This window comes from Meriones unguiculatus, chromosome 19 (genome assembly GCF_030254825.1).
Source record: "Meriones unguiculatus strain TT.TT164.6M chromosome 19, Bangor_MerUng_6.1, whole genome shotgun sequence".
NCBI lineage: Eukaryota > Metazoa > Chordata > Mammalia > Rodentia > Muridae > Meriones > Meriones unguiculatus.
This window is the reverse complement of record NC_083366.1, coordinates 61,924,224-61,942,432: the sequence shown is the minus strand read 5'-3', so window position 1 is coordinate 61,942,432 and position 18,209 is coordinate 61,924,224. Positions and strand designations below refer to the sequence as shown.

General features: G+C 48.2%; 1 protein-coding gene and 1 long non-coding RNA gene across 3 annotated transcripts in view; one reads left to right on the top strand and one right to left on the bottom strand.

The window, feature by feature from the left end:
• Window positions 1-287: 287 nt before the first annotated feature.
• On the bottom strand, window positions 288-11,079 carry LOC132649182 (uncharacterized). Its single transcript, XR_009587624.1, has 3 exons — window positions 10,605-11,079; window positions 8,227-8,375; window positions 288-7,446 (listed from the first exon to the last, which is right to left on the bottom strand). It is a non-coding gene; the product is annotated as an uncharacterized LOC132649182 (long non-coding RNA).
• Window positions 11,080-11,254: 175 nt separating this feature from the next.
• Window positions 11,255-18,209, top strand: part of Kif13a (kinesin family member 13A) — a 169,116-nt gene continuing 162,161 nt past the window's right edge. For both annotated transcript variants that reach the window (XM_021642828.2, XM_021642823.2), the window contains exons 1-2: window positions 11,255-11,422; window positions 11,714-11,804. In XM_021642828.2, the coding sequence (XP_021498503.1) occupies window positions 11,368-11,422; window positions 11,714-11,804 (146 nt within the window). In that variant the 5' untranslated portion in view covers window positions 11,255-11,367. The remainder of the gene's footprint in view (window positions 11,423-11,713; window positions 11,805-18,209) is intronic.

Below are 18,209 nucleotides of genomic sequence, written 5' to 3'. Positions count from 1 at the left end.
TGTTGCTGAGTTGGGAGTGGAGAGGTGAGGAGGGCATTGGTTCCAAGCCTCCGGAGCTCAGGGTCAAGTCAGGAGGCAGGGTGTTTTTCCCTTATCTCTGGTCCCTACACTCCTGTTTTCTCCTCCCAAGTGCTGGGATTGCCAGCATGTGCCATCATGCCTTCACTTTGTCTTTATTTTTGACTCATAAGTATGATAGAGGGTAATAATAACCACATGCACTTTATAGGGTCATTGTGAAGATTAAATAACAGGATTTGTGCTTGGCAGATAGTCAAGGTTTGAGGGATGTACTTTATTGTCAACTATTGTAAAATACAAATTTGGTTACGGTAAGTTATTTTCTAGGTAAGAATTGTTCTTCCCTTGTCACACTTGGCTAGATCTTGTGGTTTACATTATCCATTGAAAATTAGATAGTCTGCAGCCTCAGAATGCTGGGAATATATCTTTTGTATAACAGTTTCCTCTGAGATCAAAGCATCTCATCCTGTAGGGGAGCTCCTTAAGCAGGAAGGTAAAGAAATTGAAAAAGCTCAGGAAGTCCCTGAAACTATGTTTACTAGCCCCCTTCCTGCCACCCATGCTGGGGTGGGCCATGGCGATGTAGTTGTCTCTGGGTCACTTCTCCTGTAAGTAACTCTTCACCTATACTCCTGTAAGTAATCAAAATAAAACTCATCACTTCACCAAGCTGGACTTTGGTGGCATCTATACTATGGCCTGTCACGGGTTCTCTAACTAGAGTAAGTAGATGAATGTGTTTTTTCTTCCCAGGAAAAATTTGGTCACACAACAGATGTACCTCAAGATCTAGCTATGCCACTCTCATATACCCAAAGCACCCTATATCCCACTACAGAGACACTTGATCAACCATGTTCATAGCCAGAAACTGGACACAGCCTAGATGTCTACCAACACATGAGTGGATAATGAAAATATGTACATTAACACAATGGAATTCAGCTGTTTAAAAAATGAAATCATGAAATTCACAGGTAAATGGATGAAGCTAGGAAAAAAATATTATGAGAGAGATAACATAGGCCCCAAAAGACAATATGTACTCTCTTATATGTGGATGCTAGCTTCTAACCCATTGATAGGCATGCTATAATCCATACAGCCATGGATGTTAGGTTAGAGTAAGGGACTAGGAAGGGGGAAAACTAGGAATGGAAAATAGGACATAGGGTTATGGAGAGATGGGGGGAGGATGGAATGGGAGGCTCAAATGGAGGGGGAAGAGAGAGCTAAGGGAGGGAATATGGACCATTAGAGGGATCATATGGAAACCTACCACAGGAGAAGCTTCTTCAAACATACACATATGTGAAAGAAATCTAAATGGAGTCACCAAATAATGTGGGAGACAATGCCCCAACTAGATATGTTTACCACAAGGTGAAACTTCCAGTTCCAGGAGTGGGTTGCAGCTATTTGAGTTTCCATGGGCCCCACGGAAAATCTCCAAGCAAACAAGCTATTGCCAAGGCTTCTGGCTGCTCTCCACAGCTTGATGGCAAGGCTCTATTGCTGAAGACAACACCTACACAGCTCATTGAACATTGGAGAAGTTGAGCTGGTGCCTAATTAGAACCTTCACCCCCACTGACAAGTGTTCCTGGTTCTGGAAAGCGCTCTGCACACTAGCAGAGGAGGAAAGTGACCACCAACCCGACTACAAAACCTGCAGTCTACAATGGTGACCTGCCTGTCTGAGATGCTGGTATAATAGTGGCATAGACATTGTAGGACTAACCAACCCCTCTCTGCATGGATTTAAGCCCCACTCCCCAAGATGAAACCCATGCCTGTCACTGCTCAGGTGCCAAGAAGCTGAAATTAGATAAGCCGTGGGCCGAGAGGAAAACCAGACACCATGGTTCTGCTAAAGGAGCACAGCAATAAAAGGACTTCTAATGACACTGTACTGTACTCATTGATCAGTGTCTTGCTCAGCCATTGTCAGAGGAGCTTCCTACAACAACCAGTCAGTACATTGTCCTACAAATGGACAATGTGCAGAGACGAAGAAACCTTGGGACACTCACTTCTAAATGGGATGTCTTCGTCAAACTCCCTCCACGATGGCTCAGGGAACTACGTCCAAGAGAGGTGGAGAGTTTGTAAGAGGGGATGGAGGACACTGAGGAAAGAGGACTGACATGTGGATGAACTCACAGACACCGTGTGGTGTGCACAGCGTCTGCCTAGGTCCAAGCCATACACAAGCTCACATCCATAACCGAGAAACTGCCTTCAATTGACAACTGTTGGCAAAAGAAAAGTTAGTTTTCTCCAATGGAGTCTCACCACCTATACCCACCACAGGTAAGGGCAGGCCCCACTGCAGCCATTGAGGCCATCACGAAATGAATGAAATGGTATTTACATAGACTTTTTTTGTTGTTTCATATTCATTTGATTCGACACATTTTATCTCATTGGTCTTTTGCCTATATGTTATGGTTTCTGATTTTGAGTTTTTATGGTTTGTGTGTGTGTGTGTGTGTGTGTGTGCTGTTTCTTTTGCTTTCCTTTATAATTCTGATTTTGTTTTTGCCCTTTGTTTTTTTAAAAAAAGAGAGAAACAAGGTATGGATGGGTAGATAGGGAGATGGGGAGAGGCTTGGAGGAGATGGAGGATGGGTCACCATAATCAGAATATAGTGTATGAAAAAATGTATTTAAAAAAAAAAACATGGTATGCCTAGTAAAGAGATTTTCATACCCTGCCGTAGAAACCAGTGAGTAAATAAAGTTTTCAGCGTTCAGGAACAGACGGAGAGAGCTCAGAGAAGACCTGCACTCAGTGGCTGACAGGAGTCTTGCCCTGATGTGGATGTCAGCCCCAGGGGGGAAGACAACAGTATCAGGAAGTCAGGTCTCGATAATCCCCACGACGTAAATTAGACTTATGTTGCTGGCAGTGGCAACCTTTGCTGAATAAAGTTCAGAGGGAAATATTCACTGAGAAACATTTTAAAGAGGAAAAGAAGATGCTGAAGTCTTTGTTGTCCATTATCAGCACGGCAAAGAGTGGGTGGGTGACCTCTTCCTTTCCTTCTGCCCCACATCCAGCTCAGTCTCAGCTGAAGGCTGATCTGTGGGCCTGGGACTCGGAATGCAAGCGGTGAGCGGAGCCACGCCCTGCGGATATTCGTGGGAAGGAGGCACTGAGCTTTGCAAGTGGCTGGAGAACTCAGGAGTAGACTGCCAGATACAGTTGCTTAAGCTAGATTTATAGAAAGCCTCTTAGGAAGTATTTGTTTGCCCTGGGATTACCTTTTGATTCTCTGATGACTTACGCCATTAACATTTTTTAGGTCATCCTGACAGCCTACTGCAGACGGGAATAGCTTTTGAACTTAGTCTCACAGAGATCAGGTGATGCGGGAGTTCCCGGCGCCTGCTGTCAGTTGCCTACAGAAACCACAGCTTCCCCGTTTCTAACGAAAAGCCGAGCCAGCTAGGACTCTGTAGCAAATGTGTATATGTGCAAGAGCTTGCACGCCAAGGCCGTCCGGAGGAGCAGCTCATGTGCACAGCGGGGTCTGGTCATGGCGCCTTTAGGAAATGCAGAAGCGGGTTTGAAGAATGTGTGGGGAGCAGTCACTATCCATTCCGTAGCCTAGCCCCAATCTCGAGCTTCTTTCCAGGGAAGGCTACCTCTCCCCTCCACAGCAGCTCATGATCTCCAGTTAGCACTTTGACCCATGCTTCTTTCCCTCCTCAGACTGACTCCAGAATAAGCTCCTTTCTACAGCCCCTAGCACGGTGCTTCTCAGCTGGCGCTTCTCAGCCTTCCTAACCACTCGAGACCCTTTAGTGCAATTCTTCGAGTTGTGGTGGTTCCCCAAAACCATAGAATTATTTTTGTTGCTACTTCGTAACTGTAACTTTGCTACTGTTATGAATCATAATGTAAACATCTGTGTTCTGGCGGTCTCAGGCGACCCCTGGGAAAGGGTCATTCCGCCCCTAAAAGGCTGGAGACCCACAGGTTGAGAACCACTTCCCTAGAACCTTCCTTGCTTTTGTGCTGATTATTTCCATTAACAAAGCAGGGATAAGAAACTCAAAACAAGAACACATCAAATTAAAGAGTTACAGGTTCTCAAATCCACCCAGTCAGACTCCGTGGCCTTCTCAGACAGGCAACTCCTTGAATTTTTGCTTCCGGCTATCTTTGAGGACTCTTTGGGGTCGGGTGAGGGTGGGGACACATACCTTGTCCCTTACAATCAGAGAAGCTTAAAGAGCTCGTTGTAGCTGGACAGGAGGTTCATGTGCAGATACTCAGCTGTTCTGAGGGGCTTCAGGGGCGGTGGGAAACATTACCCTTTCGGGGCGGTGTTGAAGTCATAACACGGAGCATCTTGGGAACTTCAGGAGTGTGGTAGTGGCACATCTCCTGTGGGCAACCTAGGCTTCCTGAAGGAAGGAATCCTGGATCAACCACTAACAGTCGCTGCCGGGGCTGGAGGGAAACCTCTGCTGTCAGGAACACTCACCGCTCTCGCAGAGGACTGAGGTTTAATTCCCAGAACACACATTTGTAACTTTTCTGGCCTCCGTAGCGCTGCTCACACGTGGGTGCTTATATCCATGCAAGTAAAACACACATACGGAATAATAAAAAAATCTTTAAAAAAATATTGGATGATGGTGATAGTGGTAATGATGATGATGATGGCGGTGATGATGATAAATGTGATGGCGATGCTGATGGTAGTGATAATGACTGTGGTGATGACACTGAAGATAACTAGACTAGTCAACGTTCAACCCTTACCACATGCCGGATCCTGCCCTGGGTGAGTGTGGCTCTCTGAGTACCACAATCACCACCATTTTAGAGATCAGGAAGTTGGGGAGAGATGGGATAAGGAGTTAAGTAAGGCCACACAGTGTAGATCTGGACTCTGTGACCCCTCAGTGAATTCTTTCCCTTCCTGATCCTGGTATCTTTTCTGTCTCATCATGCTTATTATGTATGTATCCAACTCTGCCTTTCCCCTCACTGAAAAGGGCTCAGTGAGAAGAGCTGAACTCAAGGTGGAAGGGCAGGGTCTGCACTAGTTTGTGGGATTTATTGACACTATCTTGCTGTCCCCGGAGCATCCCATGTCTCCCCAGTTTCAACACACTTTCCCTTGTTAACTCCACCCTCTCTGTAAAGAATCTGGAGTCAGGGACATAGGTCATCCTTGGTTGGGTCTCTATTAGTTACTTTTCTTATCACTGTGGCAAAACACCGGAAAGATACATGGGGGTGGGGGAGGGGGGGCGATGACTTATTTTGGCTCATGGTTTGGAGGGATACAGTCTACCATGGCATGGAAGGCACAGTAGCTGGCAAGTGAGGTCACACTGTACCAGCACTCGGGATGCAGAAAATGGTGAATGCTGGTGCCGTCTAGCCTTCTCCAGTTGCCTTTTGGATTTGGCCTGGGCCCCTAGACCTTGGCACTGCTTGCATTCAGTTAATCCTCTTTGTAAATGCCCTCACAGACACACCAAAAGGTGCGCCTCCTGTTGCACTAGGCATGCCTTAATCCAGTCAAGCTGAGGATGAAAATGGACCATCACAGGGTCTGGATTTGAAGGCTGCATGGTTTGCACAAGTCCAGAGAGTCCTCTCTTCTCTAGAAGTCCCTGGGCAACCACTCCACTTCCCTCTGCCAGAGTGGTTTTCGTGACCTGCCAGTGAGAATGAAAACACAGCCACTCCATAGCCCTCGGGATGACTTTCAGGAGGGCCCATCTGTTCACAGCCTGTGAAGAGAACTTCACAGGCGTCAGTTGATCTCACCCCAGGACCCTACAGAGTAGATATTTCCACTATTCTCATCTCTCCATCCTATCAAATGAGCAAACCTTGGTTCAGAAGAGCTCCTCCAGATTTGCTGGTCCCTTTCTGGAATTAAAGTCATTTCTGTGAGTTAAAGCTCCACCCTCGTTCTCCACCCGCAGAACCTCAGACCCAGCTGCCCAGAGGCAAGAGTCTGGGAGGCTCAGCGTGAGGGAAGAATTGCTGTGTTTAGCAGGTGGGGGTCACACAGCACAAGTGGTACTAGGAGCAGCTGGGTGGGGCCTGGGGGAGGAGGGAGCAGCAGCTCTCAGAACGGAATCTTCCAGTTCATGCCCCAGTCATTGCTCACCAATCGAAGATGAAGCTGTTTCAGGCTCTGTGTTGGTAACGAGTGAGGTTAAGACACTACGTCTGACATCTGTCTTTCTTGTAATGAGCTGTCCAGGGAGAATGGCTGGGGCAATGGAAGGACACTCTACGAGACATGACATTTTCCAAAACAAAACCAAATCAACAACAAAAATGGCTGTACAAATAGCTCCTGCTCTACACACTCCTCTTGAGTATAACCTTTGACCTTTCCATGTGGAGATAAAGGGCTCTGGTCCTCTGCCTGAATCTAGGTGGCCCTGTGATGATGGCAGATAAGCCACCAACGGATTTCTGCGGTTGGGTCAGAAAAGACGAGAGAGATTCCACGGGCGCTTCAAATGCGTCCCCTTGGAACACAGCCTGCTGTATGGTCAGCCTCCTGCCACTGTGGACAAAGTCTCTGACATAAACAGCCCACAAGGAGGACTTAGGGCGTGGGAGGCCTGCTGGCTTTGCTGCTTTTGAGTCTACGGTAAGGCAACCACCACGACAGGAGCTGTGCGGCAGAGCATAGACGTTCGCGGGGTGGTGGCCACAGAGCCACATGGAAGGAAGAAGGGGCCCAGCATTTGAGCGCTATCACCTCCGCAGTGCCGGTCCGTCTCTCCGGTTCTCTAATGCTGCAAACTTCCATCGCATCCCAATCTCAACACCAGCGGGGGGAGCACCACATAGGGTTTGGAAGCCAGTCAATATTTGGACTCTCTGCCTACCCACGCAGGGAGCCCACAGAGAGAAAGCTTGAGAGAGGAGCGGGAAGTCGGCTCTATTGCTCCCGCCGCCCACCGCTCCAGCTCCACCCGCGTGCACTGATGATAAGACTGGAGCCGGACCTCCTCAAGGTCACGGCTCATTGGAACCGCAAGGGCTGTTACGACTGCCCTTCGACGTCATGGTTCGCGTGGGGGCAGATCTATTACTCGACAGCACATGCCAAGTTCCAGACGACTCCGGAGGGGCACGGAGGCCAGCTGCAAGGCTGCAATGTGTACAGGCGGTGGGCTTGAGGTGAGAAGCGGGGCACGAGCTGGGGTTTGTAGAGGGACAATTTTGGGTCATCACGGAGGCCTTCTCTGAGGACAGGTGGGCCACCTGACGGCGTGCTTAAACTGGAGTTTCAAGTGGAAGATGGATGGCCACTTTGGGGGATACGGAAGAAGAGTCTAGAAGATTTCCGAAGATACACTGGTGCTCTTAAAAGTCCTAATTATACATGGCAAGTTCCGGGACAGCCAGAGATACACAGAGAAACCCTGTCTCAAAAACAAAAAAAGTCATAATTATTTTTATTTGTGTGTGTGTAGGCACATATGACAGTCAGGGGAATCAATTTTCTCACTCCACCATGTAGGTCCTGGAGATTGCACCCAGCTTTTTAGGCTTGGCAGCAGGCATTTTGACCTGATGAGCCGTTTCTCTGGCCCAAGATGTGATTTTTTTCTTTTTTAAAAAGGAATTTTAAATTTTGTTTTATGCATTGGGTATTGTACCCTGTGCATGCCGCATTCCTGCCTGGACCCGGAGTTACGGGTGTTTGTGCTGGGAATCAAACCTAGGTCCTCTGCAAGAGCGACAAGTACTCTTAAACCACTGAGCCAGCTCTCCAACCCTAAGACAGAATTCTCAATACGTGAGGGCTAACTGGCTGTGAGGAGCTCATATTTAGCCACCTCTCAGAAGAGGTGAGGAGCAGCCCAGGCCTTTCAAGCCTGAGAAGGCTGAAGCAGTAGGAAGGGCCACTTACAGCTGGCCTGTTTGACCAGCGACACTTAGGTCACACCTCTCGCCTTAAGACCTAAGACCGCTCCTCATCCACTTAGGGGCCTTTCCTAATTGCGCATTCCTTTGCTGCCTTCACGCCTCACATCCCATAGTTTGCTAAATCACTCCACTTTCATCTCCACAGTAAGCGCCCTGCCTATGTTCCTTCTGCTCCATTTGCAGCACCATTGACTTTCTTCATGCCATTTCGGCCTCTCATCTGGAAGCCTGTGACAGCCCTCTCAGTGGAGCGGAGGCTGCAGATGAGTTACCTGAAGAGATTGCCCCTGGTGTGTCGGTGCCTGGATTCGGGCTGCAGCTCTTCGCTTACTCCATTTAGAACAGAGACATTGATGATATGGCTAGCACGCTTAAGGTCTGGGGTTCGGTTCCCAGCATTGCTTTTAGAGACTTTCGTGATCTAGTAGAGAATGAGAAAGAACAGAGAAATGGGTGAGGAGGATTCTCTCTCTTCTTTCTTCCTGAGGCGGGATCTTACTCTGCTCAGGCAGGCTTAGAATTCCTGGTGATCCCCCTGCCTTAGTGCCTGGAGTTCTGGGGATTTAGGTGTGTAGCTACGTGTCTGACATTTTGCACTTGTTTTTTTAAAAGACTGTTTCACACGTGGTGGTGTAAAACAAACAGAAATACGTTGTTTCCTCGACCTAGGGGATAGACTTCCAAATTCAAGCAAACTGTATTCCCTCTGAAGGCTCCAGGGAAGAACTCCTCCTTGCCTTTTCCTAGGTTCTGGTAGCTCCTAGCAGCTTTCTACATTCTGTGGCTTCTGGCTGCGTCTGTCTAGTCCCATCTTCATTTCTCCCTAGCTTCCTTCCTGCTTATGTGTGTGCATGGACACCCCCTGCCTCTTTCACAATGACACCAGTCATTGGATTTAGAATTAATTCTAACTCAGTGTGACTGCATCTTAACTTAGTTTTGCGAAGACCTTATTTCAAATGAGGTCACATCCACAGGCTGGTGGGGGGAGGGAGGACAGGGCTCCAATGGATATTATAAATTAAGGGTTTCTTTATTTCTATTTTATGTGTATGAGTATTGGCTTGCATGTATGTATCCATGTGTACCTGAGGAGGCCAGAGGAGGGCACAGGATCCCTGGAACTGCAGTTATAAATGGTGGACAGCAGCTGGGTGTTGGTTTTCCTGAAAGAAGTGCCCTTAATCCCGACAGCCTCTCAGCCTCTTGGATGTTATGTTTTTGGTTTACTGTTGTTTTTTAAGATTTTACTTTTATTTTATGTGCCAGGGTGCTCTGCTTGCACATACGTTTGTGCACCGTGTGTGTGCAATGCCTTCAGAGGCCAGAAGAAGGTACAGGTTCTCCAGGAACAGGAGTTCAGATGGATACGAACTGGTTCAGTGAGAACGTAGGTGCTGGAAATGAAACCCAGATCCTCTGTAAGAGCGGCCGCTGCTCTTAACTGCTGAGCTGTCTCTCCAGCCCTGGACGTATCTTTTAAAATACTCAACAGTGTAAAATTGCCGCTGTTGGAAAGTGCCAGAACAACAATTTAGCGCAAGGAAGGCATTTTGCTTATTAAATAGCTGTGGAAGACCTGGACGATTTTGAGACTAATAGAAACTAATATTCAATAGGGCCAGCCAGAGGGAATTTTTTTTTTAAAGAACATACATAATCACAGAACAGAATTTTAATTTCCTGACAGCTGGCTACAGAAGAGAGTATAGCAAGTAAAGCCAGGAAGTTTAGTGAGGAGAATGTCTCAGGAAACCAAAGGTGAGAAGCGAGATGTGGGGCTAGATTGTGAGCCTCAGGGGCTGTGAATCCTGTTGCAGAAATAGCCCACGGCCTGTAGCCAAGAGCCTACAAAACCGTCTGTCGCGTGAGAACGCGCGCGCGCGCTCGTGTGTGTGTGTGTGTGTGTGTGTGTGTGTGTGTGTGTGTGTGTGTGTGTGTGATTTGTTGAAGAGCTGACTGAAGTGACAGAGTAGGTGTGTAACACCAGGAACGGAGGAGATAAACTGCAGTAAGGCCCTCCTCGGTGGCCTGAGTTAGTTGGTCCTGCAACCAGGCGGCGGTGACTAGGGAAAACAGAACCGCTGGAAGTCAGGCTTCCTGGGTGCTGAGGTGTGACTCAGCGGTACTGCGGTAGACCGCACGTGCAAGTCGCTGGCATCACAGCGCACCGGTGGGTGACAGCCCGAATCCCTCCTATTTAGACCACCTGCCACACGTGGTTTACCACAATCAACATCTCTCCGCCCTCAGGGCCGCCTCGGGAGAACAGTGCGAATGAGGCTTTTCCAGCCTGTGTGGTCTCCGCAGCACCGCACGCGGGACGTCACTCCGGAAAACTCCTTATAAACGAGTGTATTTGGACGTTCGTGCAAAATCGAGACTCCCCGGATCCAAACTCCGGTTAGGCTGGAGCACGTTTCAAAACGCCCTGGCGCAAAGTAAGCGCCGCCCTCAAGCACTTGTTGAACCAAACAGAGTAAATCTGCTTCCCTCAGTTCCGCCCAGGCAGGGAGGTCGGTCTGGCTTTGGCAGAAGCACAGACAGCCTCGCTGTTACATTCTTACGTAAGAGTTAATGAACCCTCCCGACCCCCTAGGCCCCTCCCCTCACAAGGGCGCCAGGGAAAGAAAATGAACGCCGTATTTACAAACACACGGTTCTGGTGGTCCATCTCGAATTCGTTTCTAGTCTCGGGCTCACCACAAAGAGCCTAAGACACCTCTGCAGGGCTCGGTGTGGGGCGCCGAGAGGGCGGCGCGCCGTGGATGTCGGGGGAGGCGTAAGGATGGCGCGGAGTAGGCCTGCGCATCCCGCACCCTCTCCAAAGCCCCTCAAACCACCCCGGGGCTCCGGCTGGGAGGGTGACAGCGGCCCCTGAAGGTGACTCGAGCTCCAGGCGGTGTCCTGGAGGAATCCCGCAGGCTCCGAAGCAGGGAAAGCCAGGGTCCCCTTCTCCAGGCCCCGCTGCCGGGAGCCAGAGGCCGATCGCCTTTGCAGGGCGCCCCTTCCCGGCTCCCGGCTTCCGGCTCGCGGCTCGCAGCGGCCTCCCATCCCGGGCGCGGCCCCCGGAGCGGAAGATGGCGACGCTGCCCGGCCCCCGGCGGCCGCGAGGGGCCGCGGTGCCGCGCGCAGGACCCGGCCCGAGCGGCTAGAGCGGCGCCTGGGCCCGCGGCCTCCTCCCGACGCCGCGCCCCGCCCCGCCCCGCGCCCGCCCCTCCCCGGGCCCGTCCGAGCCCCGCGTCGCGCTCCCCCGGGATGGCCCGCGCGCCTCGGCGCTGCGTCTCGGAGCTCTCGGCGGAGCGGCGGCGGCCGCGCTCGGGGGGCGCGCGGCGGCGGCGGCGGCGGCTGCGGCGGCGGCGGCGGCGCGGCGCTTGAAGGGGCCGCGTCGGGCGGAGCAGGGCGCCGCCAACATGTCGGATACGAAGGTAAAAGTTGCCGTCCGGGTCCGGCCCATGAACCGAAGAGGTGAGCCGCTTCCCCCAGCTCCTTTTGCGTTTCTGCTCCGGCCGAGGGCGCGGTGTGTGTGTGTGTGTTCGGGGGGTCGGGGGTAACTTTGCAAACTGCAGGGCGGCGGGGATCGGGGACGCCCGGCCGGCTGGCCCGGTGTGGCCTCGGGTGGAGGCGGCGCCCAGGCTCCGGCCGCGGCCACTATGTGCCCGGGGCGCCGGCTCCCTGCTCGCCGGGACGGAGCCACGCGCGCCGGCTGCGGCCGCGGATGCTCCACTTTGTAATGTCGCGGTGCCCCTGTGCTTTCAGAGCTGGAACTGAACACCAAGTGCGTGGTGGAGATGGAAGGGAACCAGACCGTCCTGCACCCTCCTCCTTCCAATACCAAGCAGGGAGAAAGGTAAATCCCACCCCGTCGGCTCCTGCCAAGTTTAAGCCCGGAAAACCCGAGTGCGCTCTCCCATTGTTAGCGAGGATGGCTTCAAGTTTGTCCCACGCTCTTGTGAGGAGCGGCTGCAAGTGCAGGGTCCTCTCTTCTCTCTCTCTGTGCCCATCTCTTCTTGTCCCCTCTCCTCCGGAGCGGTGTCTCCCCGGCAGGGAACCCTAGCCAGAGTCAGCACCCAGGCTTCAGGCTCCTAAGGTGAAGGGACCGGATGGAGTCCTGGAGATGGGTAGGTAGCTCAGGCCACATTTTACAGATAGGAAAGCCGATGTCCGAAGCGTGCAGATGACCAACCCAAGGCCATGTTGATGGAGCCCAGCTCCCGAGATTCCTGGGCTGTCCTGTTTGCTCCCTGGAGCAGAACTGCTTAGGGATGTTGTGTGTGAAACGGGGCCGGGATTCTATAAAGCAAACCCATTAGTACAAGGCTGGCTGGTTTAGAATCGTTAGGTGGTTAGAGGTGGTGAGTTGAGGTGTGTCTGAAAGTAATGCGGGAATTTTGATTTTCAAGGAAACAAGTAGAGCTTGACCTGGAACTGTTTAGACGCTGGGATGGGGGACGACTAGAGGGGGCTGCATTTTCTAGATGGCAAGGCATTTGCATTTGAAAAGTCTTAACTGTGGGATCCTTATTAATTCTGCTGTGTTCCATGCAGTGGTATGGGGAAGTGCCCCAAAATAATGTGAACATTTGGCATTTTTCTCGTAAGCCCCTGAGAAGAAATAGGTTGGGATTCCTTCAGTGTGGCATTGTCAGGAGCTTGTAAAAATAGAATAGACAACCGAGAATCAAGTTCCACTTGGAAATGTGTGTGAGTTTGTCTCTGAGTGTAACCTGTTCATTGATGAGCTACGTAATGAGTGGTTTTGCTCTGTAGAGTTTCCCTGAAGACAGGCTGTGAAGTAGGATTTGTTCCTTTATTGCTAACCAGGGCAGCTGCTTCCTTCTTCATTCAAGCTCCATTGCAGCCCAGCCTTGCTAAATTTGGGGGTAAGACTGTTATGAGGGGTAAGACTGGGGATTCTATCGTGTTCCATTCACTTTGCAAACATCCTCTATTTCCTAGCAGATTCCTATAGTGACACTTAATGGCCAAGTTATTTTAAAGATGAGTCAAATACTTTTATAGTATTGGATGTATCCTTGGACAGTATTTTAGACATGTTAAAATATTTTACAGAATTTTTAGGCATATGGATAGCAGCGTAGATGGCATATTTTATGGTGCACACAGGTAACTTTGTTGTGTAAATATTTACAGATTAAATAGATGCCTGTAATCATATCAACTGCTGGCTTTTTTTTTTTTTTCTTTAAAAACTAGATCTTGTATTATTTCAGAAGACTATTTCTTTGGCTCTGGTTCTTCAAGGCAGCCTGGGGAACAGGTGGACCATTTTAGTGTCTCTTAGGAAGCCAAGGCTTTCATTTCCCTGGCTTGGTACACACTTATCACTCTTCTCTGTTCTTTTAATATTTCTAGGCCTGTGTGTGTTTTGTGTGTTGTGTATGTTTGTGTGTGTGTGTGTACCTGTATGTGAGGGAGTGCACATGCTCATTCATGCACTGGTCCACTCATCCATCCATTTCGAGGTGCTGGGCATGGAGCTCAGATTGGTAGGCATGCCGGGCAGATGCCCCCAGCCACTGTCATGGACTCTTCTTGCCTAAGCCCTAAGGAATGCTGCTGTTATCTACCGTTGAATGGAGTGAAGCCTTGTCATTGGCCAATGCGAAAGGGTGTAGTTTTGTGGAATTTGAAGAAAATTGTTAACTCTTTGTAGTTGGTGGTAAATGCTGAAGCATCACTTGGTCATTCTTCGGGCCACTGTTGGGATCTGTTCAAGCGAGGATTTGTGGAATGCGACCTGGACCTTTCTCCGTTGTGCTGAGCCTGGTAGACCCTTATCTGGAGCTGTAAGAAATGAACTGAACTGTGGGGTACTTTCTTGTTCCGGGCTGACAGATCGGGTCTTTTTGTGCGCCTGATGGGCCCTCTCTGGGTCTGTCCGTGTACTTACTGTCTGTTTGGTTTCCAGACCCGAGGAGTCCACACAAAGGTGTCCCGTTCAGGTTAGGATGGAGGAGACACCAAGTGCATTTTGCTGTCTACTCTGTGGCTTGGTTTCATATTTCTTCAAGGAACTTCCCCTTAAAGCAACAGTGTGTTTAAAAATAGAAACAATTCCTCCCTTGGGTTGTGGCTTGGTAATCACAACTGTGCTTTATGGTATATTTGCAATCCACTTGTGTCGATCGTTTTTTTTTTTTTTTTGGATGAAGCTTAGAGCAGGACAAGGGTGAGTGGGTAGAATACTAAGAAGGTATGAAATCTTCCGGGAATTCCCAGGTTTGAAAAGTGAGAGGTCCTGAAATAAATACTGGCAGCTTGTCAGATTGAGAAGTAGTGTTTTCCTGAAGCTGCATAGGATTACCCACACATTCATAGAAATGCAGAGTTAGTTACTGGCTCAGACTTTTCAGTTTTACCAGTAAGAACAGCGGAGATAAATGCACCGACTTCTAGGAAAAGAAACAGGCTTTGCTTTCATACTTTCTTTTGTAGGATTGCATTAGTGAAGACCAGAAAATCAGGACTTCTCAGACTAAGGATCCTTGTTTTGATGCTGAAATTCCAGCATTATAATGCTGCATGGGTCCAGGTTAATACAGGTTAATAGCTGGCCCACGTACTGTTCATCAGTCTACTATGCTAAGACGTACATGATTTGTTTCTTGTAATGGCATTGCATTGCTATTAGGGGACACACTTACGAAGTTTCTGCCAGTACCAGGCTTGACCCAGAGGGTCCAGAGACAACTGTACTTATGCCAGGGGCCCTCACCTTTGAGAAGTGTGGGAAGACAGAGGTAAAATATTTCCAATGCACCATGGTAATTGCAGAGGTGTATCTTTGTCTCTATATAAACTGTGTTATTTGTAAATTCCCCACTTGAGCCTTGCTGGAGAGTGCGCGCTCCCTGAATTCGAAAGATTACCCACCCGTTCGTAGAGGCGCTGAGTTCGTCACTGGGCCAGAGTTTTCGGTTTTACCAGTGAGAACCTGGCTCTGGTTCAGGCTGCTCAGACATAGGTTCGCTTTACAGGGTGAGGTCAAAGTCCTTTATTAAGGAAAGTGAGAACATTCTGGGCAGGTCTCTGCGTGGACACGTGGGGCGAGAAGTGAGGTGCTCTGACAAGGCTGAATGCCTTGAGTGAGGATTAGATGAGAACCCCCAGATTGTCCATACGGCTGGGGTACACTATGCCGAGTCATCTTCTCACCCTTCCCATCCTCTTTCTTTATTTCATTTTATTCATTTGGTTTTTATGAGACAAGGTCTCATGTAGCTCATGCTAGCCTTGAACGTGCGAAGAAGTGGAGGCTGGCCTTGAACTCTCGACCCTCTTACCTTTGGATTTCAGGCCTGTGCCACCAAGAATGGCTCTTTCCTCGTTTATTTATGATTCTTTTTTTTTCAGGTAGTATAGGAATATATCTGTGTACACACAGAAGCAAGTATCTTGCTTATATTTGTATATAAATATTTTGCTATCTATTAATATCTATAGGGAGACTTACTCACTTTCCACCTACCCTGGATGATAGTGGTGGTATTTAAAGATACAGATCCTTGGGATATAGATCTGATTCTTTCATATCAGTAAAATAATATAATATTGTTACAATTTTATGTCAGTAAATTGGAAGTTAGGCATCATAGTCAAGTTCAGATCTATTCCTTGCTGAGAAGGAAAAAGGGGCCTTTTGCTGGGCCTTTAATCCCAGCCCTTGGAAAGCAGAGGCAGGGGATTATTGAGAGCTTGAGGCTAGTCTGGTTTATATTGCGAGTTCTACGCTTGACAGGGCTAGTGGTGAGATTCTGTCAAAAACAAAACAACAATAACAACAAACAGGAGGTGGTAGCATGAGGATCTTTGTGAGTTCCAGGACAGCCAGGGTTGTTACACAGAGAGATCCTCTTTCAAAAACCAAAAACCAACCAACCAAATCAACAAAAAAGGCATTCTAGGTAGAAAACAGTCTCTTAGCAAGGGGGCATCAAAGTTGTTAATTTTCTACCCATTCTTTTCATATTGCATATACACAGTGGACCATGGACTATGTATGAAGGAGGGTCAGGAGGGACCAATACTTAGCTAACTCCGGCTCACACATTGTGTAACGGATGTTTCCAGGATGGTTCCTCTGTTCAAGAAAATTAAAGTATTATTGACAGTCATACAAAGTTAGGAAGACAGATCCCTAGGAGTCAGCGGCACCCCACATTTTGAGGACCTTAGTTCTGGTCTATTCTGTGTTGTTACCTCTCTCTCCCTGGCTTTATTTCTGAGTTGGTTTTATGAGCGTAAAGTAAAATTTAGGTGTTGCTCGTACAGGAGGGCACAGTCTTGCTACATGATATTGGAGTCTGAAGGAGCATGACAATAGAATATTTTCATTAGCTGTCAGCACATCTGATTTTTCTTTTTAAATAAAGGGTCATTGAAATCTCACGTTTTAAAAGAAGACTGAAGGCAGTTATTTTCTGATATAAAGTGATTGAAAAACTATTTGGGGAAGTGTGTGTAGTAGTTTATATATCCCAGCCCTTAGGAGGCCGAGGGAGAGGATCACCTTGCCTTTGAGGCTGCTGTGGGTTACAGAGCGAGTTCTTCGCCAGCCTGTTCTAAGGTGAGACTCTGCCTCCAAAATACCCTAAATAATGGCTACGGATTCAGCCCAGGGGTAGAGCACTTGCTGAGCACCTGTGAAACCACAAATTGTGTTCAATCCCCAGAACTGCTCCCCACACAATTTTATTGTGGTTAACCCAACACTTCAGACGAGAATTTATATTTTGAACCTATGTGCATACATGTATTATAAAGATTCATACCCCCTCCTCCTTTTTTTTTTTCTTTTGAGACAGGGTTTCTCTGTGTAGCTTTGGCTGTCCTGGACTCACTTTTGTAGGCCAGGCTGGCCTGGAACTCATAGAGATCCGCCTGCCTTTGCCTCCCTGAGTGCTGGGATTACAGACATGTGTCATTGTGCCCTGCATAAGTATACTTTTAATAACGTTCAATGAACATTTTATTTTTGTTCTAATTCATTTAAAAATGGTGGTTGGGACATTCTAAGCTTTTTCTCACAACTCACTAATGAGTCACAGACATTTAATTTGGAAACAAAAAAGTAAGACAAAACAGATTCATTGATTGTAGGCTCTGTTATTTTTTAATTTTTACACTGCTTTTGCTGGACACCCCCCCCTTTGTTCATTTTGTCTGTGAGATGGTCTTGCTGTGTAGCCCAGGCTAGCGAAGACACCTTAGATATGCAGCCTTACGTATCTGGTCTCTGAGTTCTGTGGGATGAGGAGGTAGACATCGTCTTTGTTTTCAGTGCTTACCTTCTTCTTTCCCAGCACACGAAGAACATTTTGTATACTCTCTCTCTGCTGGCATGATTATTTATCACTAAAACCTTTGGTTACCCTCTCTTTTTACTGAAATTACAACAAGAAAAATGGAAATAAGAGCACAGGTAAAGGCTAGAACTGAGCATAGCAGGCCACTATGAGAGCTTTCAGCTACTCCCATTTGTAAAGGCCACTGGTTGTATTTAAGACAAAATGCTAGGGAAGAAAACCTCTTAATCATGTTTTATGTTTCTATTGCAAATATTTTAGTAAGGAATTGTTTTGCTAGGCAGGGTGGCGCATGCCTGTGATCTCAACACTCAGGGAGGCAGAGGCAATAGGATCTCTGTTGAGTTCAAGGCCAGCTTAGTCTACAAAGAGAGTCCAGGACAGCCAAGGCTATGCAGAGAAACCCTGTTTCTGGAAAAAAAAGGGGGGAGGGGAGAAAGAAATTGTTTTATTCCTGTTAATTTAAGAGACATTAAAAGAAAAATACAGGCCCTAAGCTAATCAGAATGATACCAAGCTGGCTAGTGTATTGTTCTACCAGCTAGCTGTTTCTGGCAAAATTGGGAGACAAATGGAAAACTTGGAGGATTGTTTTCAATTGGCAGTAAAAATTATATGTGCCAAGTACTCATTTCTTAAAGAACATTTACAGAAATAGGTTAACTCTAACTGTAGGCATCCCAGAGGGAGACATCAAGGTTTCTCAATGGTGACTTTCCCCAGGTCCCCCTGGGAGTCAGAGCAGGGATGGTGTTTATGTGTTTAGAATTTAAAGCTGTTTCCAGAACATTCTCTGCACAGGAAACAGAAGAGCTGAGAAATGGCCAGGCCACACAGAGACACTGAGATCACTTTGTACCTCAGCAAAGTGAGAGATTAACTAGTGCCGACAGCAGAGCATTCCATGAGGAAATGGTGATAAAGTT